Raw genomic sequence first — 15794 nt, 5'->3', positions numbered from 1 at the left:
TAATTCAAATACAACCCCCAAAGAATACAACACTAAGTAATGCTTACACTGTCCTTTTAACATCCAGAAGACTTACAAAAAAAACATAAACTTTAACAGAAGCATATCAGGTTAAAGTCACTACTCAGAACATTTATAATTCTGAATCCACCAAATGATGAACAGATAGTCTTCTCATGGCAGAGAGAACAGCAATATAGCTGCTTTATCTGGCTTCAGCTCCAACACTGTAAAACAAAAACAAAAAGACACAGGCACATCCAAGCTTTTCTCAAAGTGAAACTAAAAAACAGAGCCAGAGCTCAGCTCCACCCACACTCTGACATCACTGCAGTAACATGAGCAGCCAAACATTTCTTAAAGCGACATTCACATGACAGTATTCATTAATGAAAATGATGTTGCCTTTCTCTGTTTCAAATTTAATTTGTAACCACTATAAAAAGTAAGATAACTGCAGGTTAAGATGCAGTAAGCTTCCCTTCATTTAAAAAAAAAAGCATAACGCCAAATATTCAAATTGACAAATGACTGAAAATGCTTCAGTACATTTTACATTACTTTCGACCACTGAGGTGGAGTAATTGCTGCAGTTTCTCTGTATAATTGTCCTATACAAATGATAGATAGTTATTCAACTGACCAGTCAAGTTTAGTATTGGACACCACTAAGATGTTCTCATCTTCTGTTGTGAAGCTGAGATTTGATGGAAAATTTATTCAGAATTGATCGATGGCACAAGATGCACACGAAGGAATCTGTAGCAGATAGGATGCTACAGATTTTGAAGTATGACAGATTTGTCCTGGCCTAAGTCTGTTATCAAAGTGACAGAAAACATAACAAATTTAAGTGTAACCTTCATATCAGCACATGATACATAGTCTGCTCCCAAAGTAGAAGCAAGATCTATGGGCTACAGGAGTGGTTTTCTAATATGTGTTTGTGGCACAGTAATAGGCAAAGAAAACATTGCATCCTACGGTCTGTGCGCTGAAATGATCGGAGCACTGCTATTTAATCATTAATCACGGGGTGGTCCTCGGCTGCACGATTTTCAGTCCCCGCGGCCAGGGCTGTGTCGACAGTGAGCTGGCGTGCTGCTTTACTGGCTGCATTGCCTCTAGGCCGTTTTGACAGTGGTGGAATCAGGGCGGGCCGAGGGTAGTCGATGCGACTCAGTTAAGGGTCTGACTGAGGTAAATTGAAGGAGAGTGACAGGGGTTTTCGAGTTAATTTTCAGGATTTGGCGGTGAAATTAGGTGCCAGGAGGCGAGCACCCAATAAAAGGGGTATGGACCAGCACCACAAGTCAGCCCAGAGCGCTCTGATGTCTTGGATGCAAAGAGTAGCCGCATGCCATCCGATAGAGTACATCCCTCAACCCACTACCCCTGTCCCCCTCTTCCCCCACCATGGTAACCAGGCTGTTGAATCTATTTTTCAATAATAAGATGGAATTATGCCCCCATTGGCCTCCCCTACCTTCCCTTTCTGCTTTTGCTCTTGTTAGTCTGGAAGGCCTTTTGGCCTGCCCGCCATTTTTGTTTGGATCGATAACTATTTCCATACAAATTAAGGGGTGCCCCTTTGAAAATCCCAATGGCTGACTGTTTCCCCCTCCCCCTTTCTGGGGATGTAATTGGGATATGGGAACAGTCCTGACCTCTCTTTTCCAACCTGGTATGAAACTTTGGCCATCTTAGAATCTGTCCATAGAATCCTTATAGTACAGAAGTAGGTCATTTGACCCATCAAAAGTGCACCGACCCTCTGAAAGAGCACCCAGCCCATATCCTATTCCCAGATCCCTGTAACCGCAGTTAAGCTACACATACTTGGACATTAAGGGCAATTTAGCATGGCCAATCCACCCAACTTGCACATCTTTGGACTGTGGGTGGAAACCGGAGCACCTGGAGGAAACCCGCGCATACATGGGAGAACGTGCAGACTCTGCACAGACAGCCCCCCAAGGCCAGTATCAAACTCTGGTACCTGTTACTGTGAGGCAGCAATGCTAATCGCTGTACCACTGTGCTGCCTTATTGTGTTCAAAATGGGTTGGACATATCATTTGGAAGTTTTTCAACCAAACTGTAAGAATCCAAAATGTACGTTTTCTTTATTTTTATGCTGCTTTCCTGCTCCTCCCCTTCTGGAGACATGATCCCAACCTGGTAAACTACCTTCTTCTAACTCCTAGGTCGGTTGGGCTGCCTGTAGTATGGCAACATGAAACTGGTGGGGTGTCCTGGGACGCTCGGTCTGCACCTTGCTAATCTGAGGGAGAAGAGGCAAGAGCCCCAAAATGGGCCAGACCAACTTCTGTTCAGCTGTTTGGATTCTGCCCTTCGGCAGGTGTGGTGGTGGGGGGATGGGGTGATGGTGGGGGTGGTGGAAGTCTGCCCCATATCTGGCACACATCAGAAATCAAAAATGTTGTTACAGATGCAAAATAAACTTAAAATGCTGAATGCTACTGTAAGAAATTAGGTATATTTCTATCTTCGATATTCTCTGTCCACATCCAATCTCCATTGCGGGCACTGACCACCCTCCTTACTTACCCGTGGATCCTCCCAGTGTGGGGCATGGTCTGACACAGTAATTGCCCTTCAACCATCACGCCTTCTTAGTCCAGCCTCCAGCCCGCCCTCGGGCATGTACCGTCCTCGACCTCCAATTTGTCTCCCAACACCAGTCCCTCCCCTGTGGGGGGATGGTGGGTTGAGTTTTCTTCTTTGTGTTTGTTTGGAATTGTGATGTTTTGAATATGTGTGCTCGAGGTTCGTCCGGAGGTGGCAGCCGTTTAGCGACTTCTTCGGGGAATGCTAAACTGTCAGCAGAGGCAATAAAGGGGGGGGGGTAGTGGGGGAGTTAGGCTATTTTGTGTTTAGGGTAGGCGGGATTAGTGAGAGATGGAGAGATGTTTTTTGCACTATGTTTATATTTGTACCGTTTATTGTTATAAAATTATAAATGCCTTAATAAAATGTTTATTAAAAATATATTCCATGTCCAAACATCAATTAAACCAATCTTTTTGAAACTGATCTCTAACAATTGGTGGTGGTGGCATAGTTGTAGCTGGACTAGTAAATCAGAGACCAAGAGTAATGATCTGGGGACCCACGTTTAAATCTCACCACTCCAGATGGTGAAATTTGAATTCAATAAAAATCTGAAATTAAAAGTCTAATGATGATCATGAAACCATTGTCTATTGTCATAAATATACATCTGATTCACTAATATCGTTTCGGGAAGGAAATCAGCTATCCTTACCTGGTCTGGCCTACATGCGCCTCCAGATCCACAGCAACGTGGTTGACTCTTAACTTCCCCCTCAAGGGCAATAATAATAATAATAATCTTTATTAGTGTCACAAGTGTCACTGCAATGTTGTGAAAATCCCCAGTCGGCACCTGTTCGGGTACACTGAGGGAGAATTCAGAATGTCCAATTCACCTAACAAGCACATCTTTCAGGACTTGTGGGAGGAAACTGGAGCACCTGGAGGAAACCCGCGCAGCCAGGGGGAGAACGTGCAGACTCCACACAAACAGTGATCCAAGCCGGGAATCGAACCCAGGTACTTGATGCTGTGAAGCAACAGTGCTAACAACTGTGCTACTGTGCCGTTCAATTAGGGATTGGCAATAAATGCTGGCCCAACCTGCGATGCACACTTCCCATAAATAACATTTTTTTAAACTAGAAATAGGCAGCATTAAAGGAACCAGTTTCATTGGGCAGAGCAGCACATGGTGGTGTATGACATGGGGTAACACTCTGTTCCTATAAAATAGCATGTTGTGGATCTTAGCATATATGTGTCAAACAAATTAGCAACAATGACTGAAGCCGTTATTATTTCCTGGTGCTTTGCACTTAGTTAATCTTTACACAACTATAAATTAAAAATAAACCTCCAATTGTTACAATATTTTTCTTTGTTCAGGTTGCTTCCAGCTCTGTAATGTTTTCCGAACACATGACATGGAAATCGATCAGTGCTTATTGGAGTCACTCCCTTTAGGACAGCGGCAACGTTTGGTGAAACGCATGCGATGTGACCAAATAAAGGCCTACTATGAGCGTGAAAAGTTACTTCAGAAACAAGAGGGATTCAAATATAAGCACAAACATGGGAAGAAACACAAGGTCCACTTCATCTCCTCAGATGTAATACAGGAAGCCATTATACGGCATGACGATAAAGAAGGTAAAGGATTGGCGTAACATTTTTTATACAACCTGAGCTGTGGTGATATAATTCCGTGAAATATAAAACTAACAAAATCCATCCTCAGCATTTAAACAAATTTACTGTGCACATTTCCACAAAAATATGGGAAGGAAAATAAGTCCACTTCTTCCTCTCAAACATTTACAGAATGTATTTATATAATATGTGGAGATGGTGGTCATGTTCGGAGGGATCATAGAATCTCTACAGTGCAGAATGAGGCCATTTGACCCATTGAGACCTCACCGACCCTCTGAAAGACCACCCTATCTAGACACACACTCCACCCTATCCGTGTAACCCAGTAACCTCACCTAATGCTTTGGACACAAAGCGGCAATTTAGCATGGCCAATCCACCTAACATGCACATCTTTGGACTGTGGGAGAAAACTGGAGAACCCAGAGGAAAACCACGGAGACACGGGGAGAACATACAAACTCCACACAGTCACCCAAGGCTGGAAATGAACCCGGGTCCCTGGCGCTGTGAGACAGCAGTATTAACTACTGTGCCACCATGCTGCCCCTCTTGGCAGGGTGAATGTGAAGAGGATGATTCCACTTGTAGGAGGATCTAGACCTAGGGCTCATTGTTCAAAAATAAGGGGTCGCCTATTTAAAACGGAGACCAGGCAAAATGATTTCTCTCAGAGGGACATGAGTCTTAGGAACTATCTTCCTGAAAAAGTAGTGGAAGCTGAACCTTTAAATATTTTTAAGGCAGAGATGGAGAGATTCTTGATAAGCAAGGCTGTGATAGGTTATCGGAAGTGCATATTTGAGGTTACTATCAGTTCAGCCATGATCTTAGTAAATGGCAGAGCAGGCTCGAGGGGCTGAATGTCTTATTCCTGCTCGTTGTTCGTATGTCACTGGATTGGTAATCCAAGGGCCCAATTTAATAATCTGAGGGCATGGGTTCAAACCCTGCCATGGCAGCTGATAGAATATAATAAATATGTATTAGAAAGCTATTCTCAGTAGTGCTGACGATCACAATATGGTTTATTGCTGTAAGAATCAATCTAGTTTACTAATTCCCTTGAAGGAATGAAATATGTCATCCTTATCCTATGGCCTACATGTGCCTCCAAACCCACGTAAACTTAGGTCTTAACTGTTCTCTGAAATGGCCCAGCAAGCTACTCAGATTAAGGGCATATACGGATGCGCAACAATGCGCAGGTAATGCCCACATTCCATGAAAAAATAAATAAAAACAATATGATGACACTATTACTTATTACTGCCAAGGGTAGTCTCTGATCATCAAGTGTTCCTGTGGTTCTTACGAAAATAATACTTTTTTTTAAAAAGAGGATATGATTTTCAATTGCATTACTGAGTGCTAACCTGAAAATGAGTGACAGTGAAATATCGGTGTTGTGAGTGCACTTTGATGACATTTAGAATACGTAAAGGTTTGACAGCATGATAGCACAGTGGTTAGCACAGTTGATTCACAGCTTCAGGGTCCCATGTTCGATTCCCGGCTTGTGTCACTGTCTGTGCGGAGTCTGCAAGTTCTTACCCTGACTGCGTGGGTTTCCTCCGGGTGCTCCGGTTTCCTCCCACAGTCCAAAGATGTGCAGGTTAGGTGGATTGGCCATGCTAAATTGCCCTTAGTGTCCAAAAAGGTCAGGTCGGGTTATTGGGTTACAGGGATAGGTTGGAGGTATGGGCTTAAGTGGGTCGGTGCAGACTCGTTGGGCCACATGGCCTCCTGCACTGTAAATTCTATGAGGTGCAATTTTCAGGCAGGTTGCTATTTACGTATGGGAATTGGGGTCATACAGTCTTTCTCCATTTGCATCAGGTGGCAAGCCGACTAACCAATAATACTTGAAGACACCCTTTAAGGTCACTCCAAATACAAGAGGTACAGGAGTGCGCCTCCCAGGTCTGGAATAATAATGTGACCCACTGTCAGCCACCTACTAAACAAACTCTTTGAACAAGCAACTTTACATGGGACTTTACTGCTTTCTCTTGTTCACACTGTCAATCTGTATCTTTGTGTGTCTTTTTCTTTCAATCTAACTCCCCCAGCCCCACTTCCTCCTGGTTTCAAAGAAACTATTGAATAACAGCAATTCAGATGAGATATACCATTTAATGCCTTTGAAGTACAACTTAGAACAAAAAAGGTTAAAATTTGTTTCTTTCCCAATTCTAATTAACTTCAACAAGTTGTCACAGATACTTCCTTAACTTCCAACTGTCTCCTAGGTGACAACACAAGAAGCTGCCCAATGTCTAATGATTATGGCAGGCTCCTTTGAACTCATACTCAGGGCTGGACTCTCCGTTTCTGAGACTAAGTGCTGATGACGGCGTGGGAACAGTGTTGTTTTATGACAGGAAAAATGGCGCAAAAGCTGCACCGATCCTCCATCTGGTGGGGGACTAGCAGGCATGCAGCATACGGCTTTACCTGCGGATACATCCGGAGAATTGCCGGGTCCGTGGCCGTGCATGCGCACGCCGGCATGCCCGGGCCGTGCAACATGGCGCCGGCCACGCACGGACCCAGCCTGCCACATACTGTCCCCCTCGCCACCCCCGGACCACCGCCCACCAGTGCCCCCAGCCCCCGCCAAAGTCCCCCTCTGCTCGCAGAACGGCTCCTCCTCCTCCTCCGACTGTGGCGGCGCTGGACTCAGTCGGCAGCCGTCACGCCGGGTTTACGAAAAAAAAATAGTATGAGTGACCCACGCTGTTGGGAACTCGGCCATTGGGGGCGGAGCATTGGGGTGGGCCTCAGGTGAGGTCATGAGGCTGAGGACGGCGTTTTCAAAGGGGCAGAGCATGGCAAAAGCAGCACTGCCCTCCATTTCGGCGCAGATGGGGTTTTCCAGCCGATTGCCGTACGCGATTGCGGCGTCGCCGACCCCAGAGAATTCCGCCCCATGTTTTTCTATCTTCTTCCTTTATTTATAGTATAAGAAATCAGCACTAAATGCAGATAAATATCAAGAATGCATTTGGGTCGAACAGTATTACAAAACTTTAACTCCACAAGTAAGACGACAAAAAAAATGGTAGATTGGAGTCTACTCTAACCGCCACTTGGGCAAGCAAGGACTAATAAAAGAGAGCCAGTGTAGATTTGTTGAGAGAAAATCAGGCATGACTAATTTGATTGAGTTTTTAATGAGGTGACAGAGAGCTGGAGGATATTGTAATCAATGTTGTGTACATGAACTTTCAAATGAAATTTGATAAAATACTATATTCTATGCTTGCTAACAAAATTGAAGTTAATGAGATAAAAGGTGAAGTCACTGCATGGATATAAAATTGGCAAAGGACATAAAATCGATTTGTGATTAATGACTGTTTTTTCAAAGCAATGAGTCCAATTCTGTACACCACAGGTTAGGAATGATATGAAGACATAGAAACATAGAAAATAAGAGAAGAAGGAGGCCATTCGGCCCTTCGCGTCTGGCCAACATTCAAAGAACAAAGAAGCACAGGAACAGGCCCTTTGGCCCTCCAAGCCTGGGTCAACCATGGTACCTGCCTAAACTAAAACTGTCTGCACTTACGGAGTCCGTATTCTTCCATTCATAGAACATAGAACATAGAAAATACAGCACAGAACAGGCCCTTCGGCCCACGATGTTGTGCCGAACCTTTGTCCTAGATTAATCATAGATTATCATTGAATTTACAGTGCAGAAGGAGGCCATTCGGCCCTTTGAGTCTGCACCAGCTCTTGGAAAGAGCACCCTACCCAAACTCAACACCTCCACCCAACACCAAGGGCAATTTGGACATTAAGGGCAATTTATCATTGGCCAATTCACCTAACCCGCACATCTTTGGACTGTGGGAGGAAACCGGAGCACCCGGAGGAAACCCACGCAGACACGGGGAGGACGTGCAGACTCCGCACAGACAATGACCCAAGCCGGAATCGAACCTGGGACCATGGATCTGTGAAGCAATTGTGCTATCCACAATGCTACCGTGCTGCCCTTAAGAACAAATAAATCTACACTATATCATTTTCCCGTAATCCATGTAACTATCCAACAGCTGCTTGAAGGTCCCTAATGTTTCCGACTCAACTACTTCCACAGGCAGTGCATTCCATGCCCCCACTACTCTCTGGGTAAAGAACCTACCTCTGATATCCCTCCTATATCTTCCACCTTTCACCTTAAATTTATGTCCCCTTGTAATGGTGTGCTCCACCTGGGGAAAAAGTCTCTGACTGTCTACTCTATCTATTCCCCTGATCATCTTATAAACCTCTATCAAGTCGCCCCTCATCCTTCTCCACTCTAATGAGAAAAGGCCTAGCACCCTCAACCTTTCCTCGTAAGACCTACTCTCCATTCCAGGCAACATCCTGGTAAATCTTCTTTGCACCTTTTCCAGAGCTTCCACATCCTTCCTAAAATGAGGCGACCAGAACTGTACACAGTACTCCAAATGTGGCCTTACCAAAGTTTTGTACAGCTGCATCATCACCTCACGGCTCTTAAATTCAATCCCTCTGTTAATGAACGCGAGCACACCATAGGCCTTCTTCACAGCTCTATCCACTTGAGTGGCAACTTTCAAAGATGTATGAACATAGACCCCAAGGTCTCTCTGCTCCTCCACAATGCCAAGAACTCTACCGTTAACCCTGTATTCCGCATTCATATTTGTCCTTCCAAAATGGACAACCTCACACTTTTCAGGGTTAAACTCCATCTGCCACTTCTCAGCCCAGCTCTGCATCCTATCTATGTCTCTTTGCAGCCGACAACAGCCCTCCTTACTATCCACAACTCCACCAATCTTCGTATCGTCTGCAAATTTACTGACCCACCCTTCAACTCCCTCATCCAAGTCATTAATGAAAATCACAAACAGCAGAGGACCCAGAACTGATCCCTGCGGTACACCACTGGTAACGGGGATCCAGGCTGAATATTTGCCATCCACCGCCACTCTCTGACTTCTATCGATTAGCCAGTTCGTTATCCAACTGGCCAAATTTCCCACTATCCCATGCCTCCTTACTTTGTGCAGAAGCCTACCATGGGGAACTTTATCAAATGCCTTACTAAAATCCATGTACACTACATCCACTGCTTTACCTTCATCCACATGCTTGGTCACCTCCTCAAAGAATTCAATAAGATTTGTAAGGCAAGACCTACCCCTCACAAATCCGTGCTGACTATCCCGAATCAAGCAGTGTCTTTCCAGATGCTCAGAAATCCTATCCTTCAGTACCCTTTCCATTACTTTGCCTACCACCGAAGTAAGACTAACTGGCCTGTAATTCCCAGGGTTATCCCTAGTTCCTTTTTTGAACAGGGGCATGACATTCGCCACTCTCCAATCCCCTGGTACCACCCCTGTTGACAGTGAGGACGAAAAGATAATTGCCAACGGCTCTGCAATTTCATCTCTTGCTTCCCATAGAATCCTTGGATATATCCCGTCAGGCCCGGGGGACTTGTCTATCCTCAAGTTTTTCAAAATGCCCAACACATCTTCCTTCCTAACAAGTATTTCCTCGAGCTTACCAATCTGTTTCACACTGTCCTCTCCAACAATATCGCCCCTCTCATTTGTAAATACAGAAGAAAAGTACTCATTCAAGACCTCTCCTATCTCTTCAGACACAATACACAATCTCCCGCTACTATCCTTGATCGGACCTACCCTCGCTCTAGTCATTCTCATATTTCTCACATATGTGTAAAAGGCCTTGGGGTTTTCCTTGATCCTACCCGCCAAAGATTGTTCATGCCCTCTCTTAGCTCTCCTAATCCCTTTCTTCAGTTCCCTCCTGGCTATCTTGTATCCCTCCAATGCCCTGTCTGAACCTTGTTTCTTCAGCCTTACATAAGTCACCTTTTATCTCTTAACAAGACATTCAACCTCTCTTGTCAACCATGGTTCCCTCACTCGACCATCTCTTCCCTGCCTGACAGGGACATACATATCAAGGACACGTAGCACCTGTTCCTTGAACAAGTTCCACATTTCACTTGTGTCCTTCCCTGCCAGCCTATGTTCCCAACTTATGCACTTCAATTCTTGTCTGACAACATCGTATTTACCCTTCCCCCAATTGTAAACCTTGCCCTGTTGCACGTACCTATCCCTCTCCATTACTAAAGTGAAAGTCACAGAATTGTGGTCACTATCTCCAAAATGCTCCCCCACTAACAAATCTATCACTTGCCCTGGCTCATTACCCAGTACTAAATCCAATATTGCCCCTCCTCTGGTCGGACAATCTACATACTGTGTTAAATTTGATTGAGTTTTTAATGAGGTGACAGAGATCGAGTATTCGATCCTATTCATATATTCGAACCTATTCATATATTTGTCTAGATGTCCCTTAAATGCAGCTATCGTACCTGCTCCCACAATCTCCCCAGGCAGTGCGTTCCATATATTTACCACCCTCTGTGTAAAAACACTTGCCTCATACATCTCGTCTAAACTTTTCCCCACGCACTTTAAACCTATGTCCCCTACTACTTGACTCTCCTACCCTAGGAAAGAGCACCTGACTATCCATTCTGTCCACGCCACTCATAATCTTGCAGACCTCTCTCAGGTCGTCTCTCAACCTCCGTCATTCCAGTGAGAACAGACTGAGTTTATCTAACCTCTCCTCATAGCTAATGCCCTCCATACCAGGCAAAATCCTAGTAAACCGCTTCTGTACCCTCTCCAAAGCATCCGCATCCTTCTGGTAGTGTGGCGACCAGAATTGCACACAATATTCCAAATGAGGCCGAACTAAGGTCCTGTACAGCTGCAACATGACTTGCCAATTTTTATATTCAATGCCCCGACTGATGAAGGCCAGCAGGGCATATGCCTTCTTGACCACCTTATCCACATGCTTTTCCACTTTCAGTGATCGGTGGACATGCACGCCCAGATCTCTGCCTATCAGTACTCGCAAGAATTCTACCATTTATTATGTAATTCCTACATGCTTTGGACCTTCCAAAGTGCATTACCTCACACTTATCCAGATTGAACTCCATCTGCCATTTCTCCACCCAAGACTCCAACCAGTTTATATCCTGTTATATCCTCTAAATTCATTCATCATGATCATGGCTGATCATCCAACTCAATAGCCTGATCCCACCTTCCACTCTTATCCTTTGATCCCCTTCGCCCCAACTCCTTCTTGAAAACGTACAGGGCAAGACTTCCGGTGATGATCATGTGCTGAGCAGAAGCACACAAGATGGCTCTCCTCAGAAGAGCTAGAAAATGGGCATTTTAGTCAAAATTACTCCGCAAAAATCAAACAGAAACATCCCCTTACCCTCAACAACACCAGAACAGGAAGAAATGCCAGGAAGCTGTAGCTCCAGAGGCCGCAAAGAAACGAAAAGCTGCGGTAAAGGACAAGAGAAGTGAGCGAGTGGATCAGTGGACCCATGAGGCGGGGGGTTCTCCAGCCACACCTGGGAGAGGGAGACCAGCAACCCATAAGACAAGCTCCATCCTCCACCCCTGCCTGGTCACACTCCCAGAGCTTTACAACCGCCGCCACCTCGTCCCAGGTGGCACTGGCTGCCCTGTGGCTTATCCTTCGGGACCCTCGGACAACTGGACACCCCTCCTTGCCTCCAACACATCTAGGAGCCTCGCCAGGTCTGCATTACCGAATCTTGAGGCCGGTCCTCTCGGCGCCATGGATGCGAGCTGACTGGGGTTGGCTGTGTAAGTGCTGCTTAAGTGCTGCTCGACCTTGTTAGCAGAGGGCTGGCGAGCGCGATCCTGACGAATTGATTGGCAAGCCTTTATTTGCGGCAAGATGCCAGTGGGGCTTTGTCAAGTGGAAAAATAAAAGTTGAATAATGTTGCCGGCCTCGCTGGGCCGAGCATCGCGGAGCTCGCCGCAGTTCCCGCTCGCTACCACACTTAGAAATCTTTCTGGAGAATCGCGCATTATGAAACAGCCTGTGGCGACCTAAAATGGTGACCGGCAAGGGATGCTGGGAAAAGGGGCCATATTTGAGGACAAAGCAGGCTGCAGCTCAAATAAATACTAAGGCTGCAGCCCAGACTCTTGCAACACACAGAAAAAAAGGCCATTTCCAGGCCATCCTGGGCTTGCATGTTAATTTCACTCAGCTAACAGACACAACAGCATCTACCTTCTTTATTTGGAAGGGCCTATGTGCCCTGGACACCTACGGACATGGCCGGTAAGGGCATACCCCACCATGAAGCTGGAGGACCTTGATTGGACTTTATCGATCAGGGTGATCAAACCCTGGTTGATTGACTGGTGGCCCACCTGGAACCGCCCAAGAGGGTGCAAAATCTCCAAGGATAAAAGGTACTGCACCATCCTACACTCATTCTCTGCAGCAGCAATGGAACAATGGTGACCTTCACCGGCCAACGCGAGGCAGACCATCACCCAACCAACAGAAGGAAGACCAGAGCCTGGAACAGACCAGACCAAGGACCGAACATTGAGGACTACAAGACTTAGGATCACAGTTAAAGGCCAATATCTATCTGGTACTTTTCGGTCACTCTGAAGTTAAGTCAATGTCTTCTATGAACTTGCTCTGTAATATAACTTATGTTGTGTGTGTGTGTGAATAAATATTGATTGTTAACAGACTTGCAGTCATTTGTCCACCGTATATGGTTTAGCAACAAGCCCAAAAGGATAGAAGCATGGGGCCATGTGAAGAGGTCCATTAATGACAGCTTTGTATTCCTGGACAAAATCCAGTTGTTACTTTTCTGAGCAAATTGTGGCTCTCAACTCTTTTCAGGTGTAATAAGATTTAATGTTTCTGTCTTTGTTATTGTCCCAGCTGTGAGGAGTCAGTTTATCTGCTGATTTAGCTCAGTTGGCAAGACAGCTAGTTTGTGATGCAGAGTGAGGCCAGCACCATGGGTTCAATTTCCGTACTGGATGAGGTTATCTGTGAAAGCCCGTCTTCTCAACTTGGCCCCTCACCTGAGGTGTGGTGACCCTTGTCATGATATCCACATCAGCATATCATGGTGCAATCACACACACACTGATGGACAGGCAGTTGGACCAACCAGCACACACAGAACATCGCAGCCAATCACCAGTGAGAGCACACTCACTATAAAACAGGGAACACCACAGTTCACGCTCATTCTACCAGGAGATAGCTCAGAGCACAGAGCTCACAGCCCGCCACTCAGACATAGACCATGTGTTGAGTGCCTCACTAAGATAGTGATAGGGCCGGGTCCACAGATTAGCTGGTGAAGCACGTACCCAAGTTAGTTGTTACCGTTGGTCAGCTCTCTCCCTTATGGTCATCTGAGACTATGGCAACTTTACCATCTAATTTTAAAAAAAGATTTTTTTTTTTTTTTTTTTAAGAGTACGCAATTCATTTTTTTCCAATTAAGGGGCAATTAGCGTGGCCAATCCACCTACCCTGCATATCTTTGGGTTGTAGGGGCGAAACCCATGCAAAGACGGAGACAATGTGCAAACTCAACACGGACAGTGACCCCGAGCTGGGATCGAACCTGGGACCTCGGCGCTGTGAGGCAGCAGTGCTATCCACTGCGCCACCATGCTGCCCACCATCTAATTTTATGATTATAATGTGGCCTTACATCTCCCAGGTTCCTCTCCTTACCATGGCCTCGTTTACTTCAGACATCCACTCTCCTGACCGTGGGCCCAGAGAGATCCCCAAGTAATTACAAAGTTGTGATCCAGCTGGCCACTGCTGATTCTACAGAGCTGCTGGCCTCTAGTTGGCAGCCTTCTGAGGTGCAACCTCCTGTCCCTGAGGAGCAGAAGTGCTGCCTCCAGTCTATTCTTGGCCAATTGGCAATTAAATGGCTAAGGATCAGCTGTTCTTCTGCTGGGCAGGCTCCCTTCCCCCACCCACCTTTTAGCCAGGGGAGTGATGACCACAACACCTCAAAATCCAGCCCACTGATTCAGATTCTGGTTAATGTTCGCCAACATTGACCTATTGAACGGTGAGATTCTAGGAAGCGCTCTATTTATTATGGTGGAATACACTTTGAAAAAGAAAACATAACTTTTCAATAGGCAATTGAACATAACTGCTTTTGTGGAAGAGGTAATCCAATCTTTGTTCCTAAACCAAGAACAAAGTTTAATAACTACACATGTAGAATGAAACAAAGGTGAACAAGGAAGTGTCTATGTTGCAAAAGCTTCACACTCAATGTTTTTGGAATTCCAAACGCAAAGCAGCACAGTCAAAATATCCAGCAAAGCCCCTCAAACTTCAAACTGCCAGATAACCTGCTTTGCTGATGTTAACCGAGAATAGACTCCCCATGCTCCTTCAACTGGTGCCATGGATTGTCAGTTTGATATCTCATCCTGGAATGGCAGGGTTCCTTCAATCCTGCAATGTAGAGTCAGGACAAACTGTGCACTTAGGTCCTGGAGTGTGGCCTGAATCCCAAAATCTATTATTTTCCATCACACCTACGTCTATGTTGAATGAGTTCCAGTAAGCTTGGATTACAGCAACATTACTTCTTGTTCCTCTCCTTTGGCTCACTTATTATTTCAAACCTGTACCTTGTTGAGTCGCAATAACTTGTACATTTGAACATAATTTTTCTTTAACAAATTTATCGAGGTGAATCCAAAACTGACCAAATCAAACTGTCGCAACTTTGGTTTTTATTGTCTGGAAAAGGCTTGTTTCTTATAAATAATTTTCAACCAAAGAAAAATATTTCACATAAAATATGATGTTTTTACTTGGTGGGTAAGTGGGTAGGCAGACAAAGAAAGGTAAGTGAGCATTTTAAGCTTGACTGAACTTCGATGCAGTATTTAAGAGGTGATGTATACACTGTCACCAGTGGCATCACGTGGATGAAGCTTTAACATGAGGCTCTGTTTGGATGGCACTACCTGGGGTACGCAAGGGGGAGGGGCAGGGTGGTGGTGACAGTCGAAGAGTGCAGGCCTCAAGCCTGAGAGAGACTGTTTCAAAGAATTAGGCATGGATATTGTGTTGAACACCTGGCTGCATATTCTGCAATATCTTATCCGGGGTAACAATAAAGATCAAAGAAAAGTACAGCACAGGAACAGGCCCTGATGTGTTGGGTATGCCGGGTCTGCGAGGACTGCATTTACTGCAGCAGAGAGAGAGAGAGACAGGCTTCCAACACTTGAAGAAATGCAACTCGATTTTATTGAACACTTAACTATCATACATACTTTAACTGTGGGTTGACACTATGCTGACTTGACTGGAGACCTGAGGCTAACCTAACCAGACTATCTTACTACCACATGGTGTATGTTCTAGTTGCTGCTCACGGGCTCTGACTGTCTCAGAGGCTGGATCCCAAGAGAGTGGGAAAACTAGTGCCCTCTGGCGTGATAGTGGTCGTATCCTGTCTGGTGATTGGCTGCTGTGTTCTGTGTGTTCACTGGTCATCCATTGTGTCAATCACTGCCTGTCTGTGCACCATCATATACCTGTGTGTACATTATGACAGGCCCTTCGGCCTCCAAGCCTGTGCTGACCA

At 45.4% G+C, this 15794-nt stretch overlaps 1 protein-coding gene across 1 annotated transcript in view; it reads left to right on the top strand.

The window, feature by feature from the left end:
- myo16 (myosin XVI) overlaps positions 1-15794 on the top strand; it is an 875686-nt gene that overhangs the window by 43202 nt on the left and 816690 nt on the right. The window contains exon 2 of the mRNA XM_072476270.1: positions 3967-4230. Within this exon, the coding sequence (XP_072332371.1) occupies positions 3967-4230 (264 nt within the window). The remainder of the gene's footprint in view (positions 1-3966; positions 4231-15794) is intronic.

The sequence above is a fragment of the Scyliorhinus torazame genome, chromosome 15 (genome assembly GCF_047496885.1).
Source record: "Scyliorhinus torazame isolate Kashiwa2021f chromosome 15, sScyTor2.1, whole genome shotgun sequence".
NCBI classification, from domain to species: Eukaryota; Metazoa; Chordata; class Chondrichthyes; order Carcharhiniformes; family Scyliorhinidae; genus Scyliorhinus; species Scyliorhinus torazame.
This window is presented reverse-complemented; position numbering and strand designations above follow the sequence as displayed.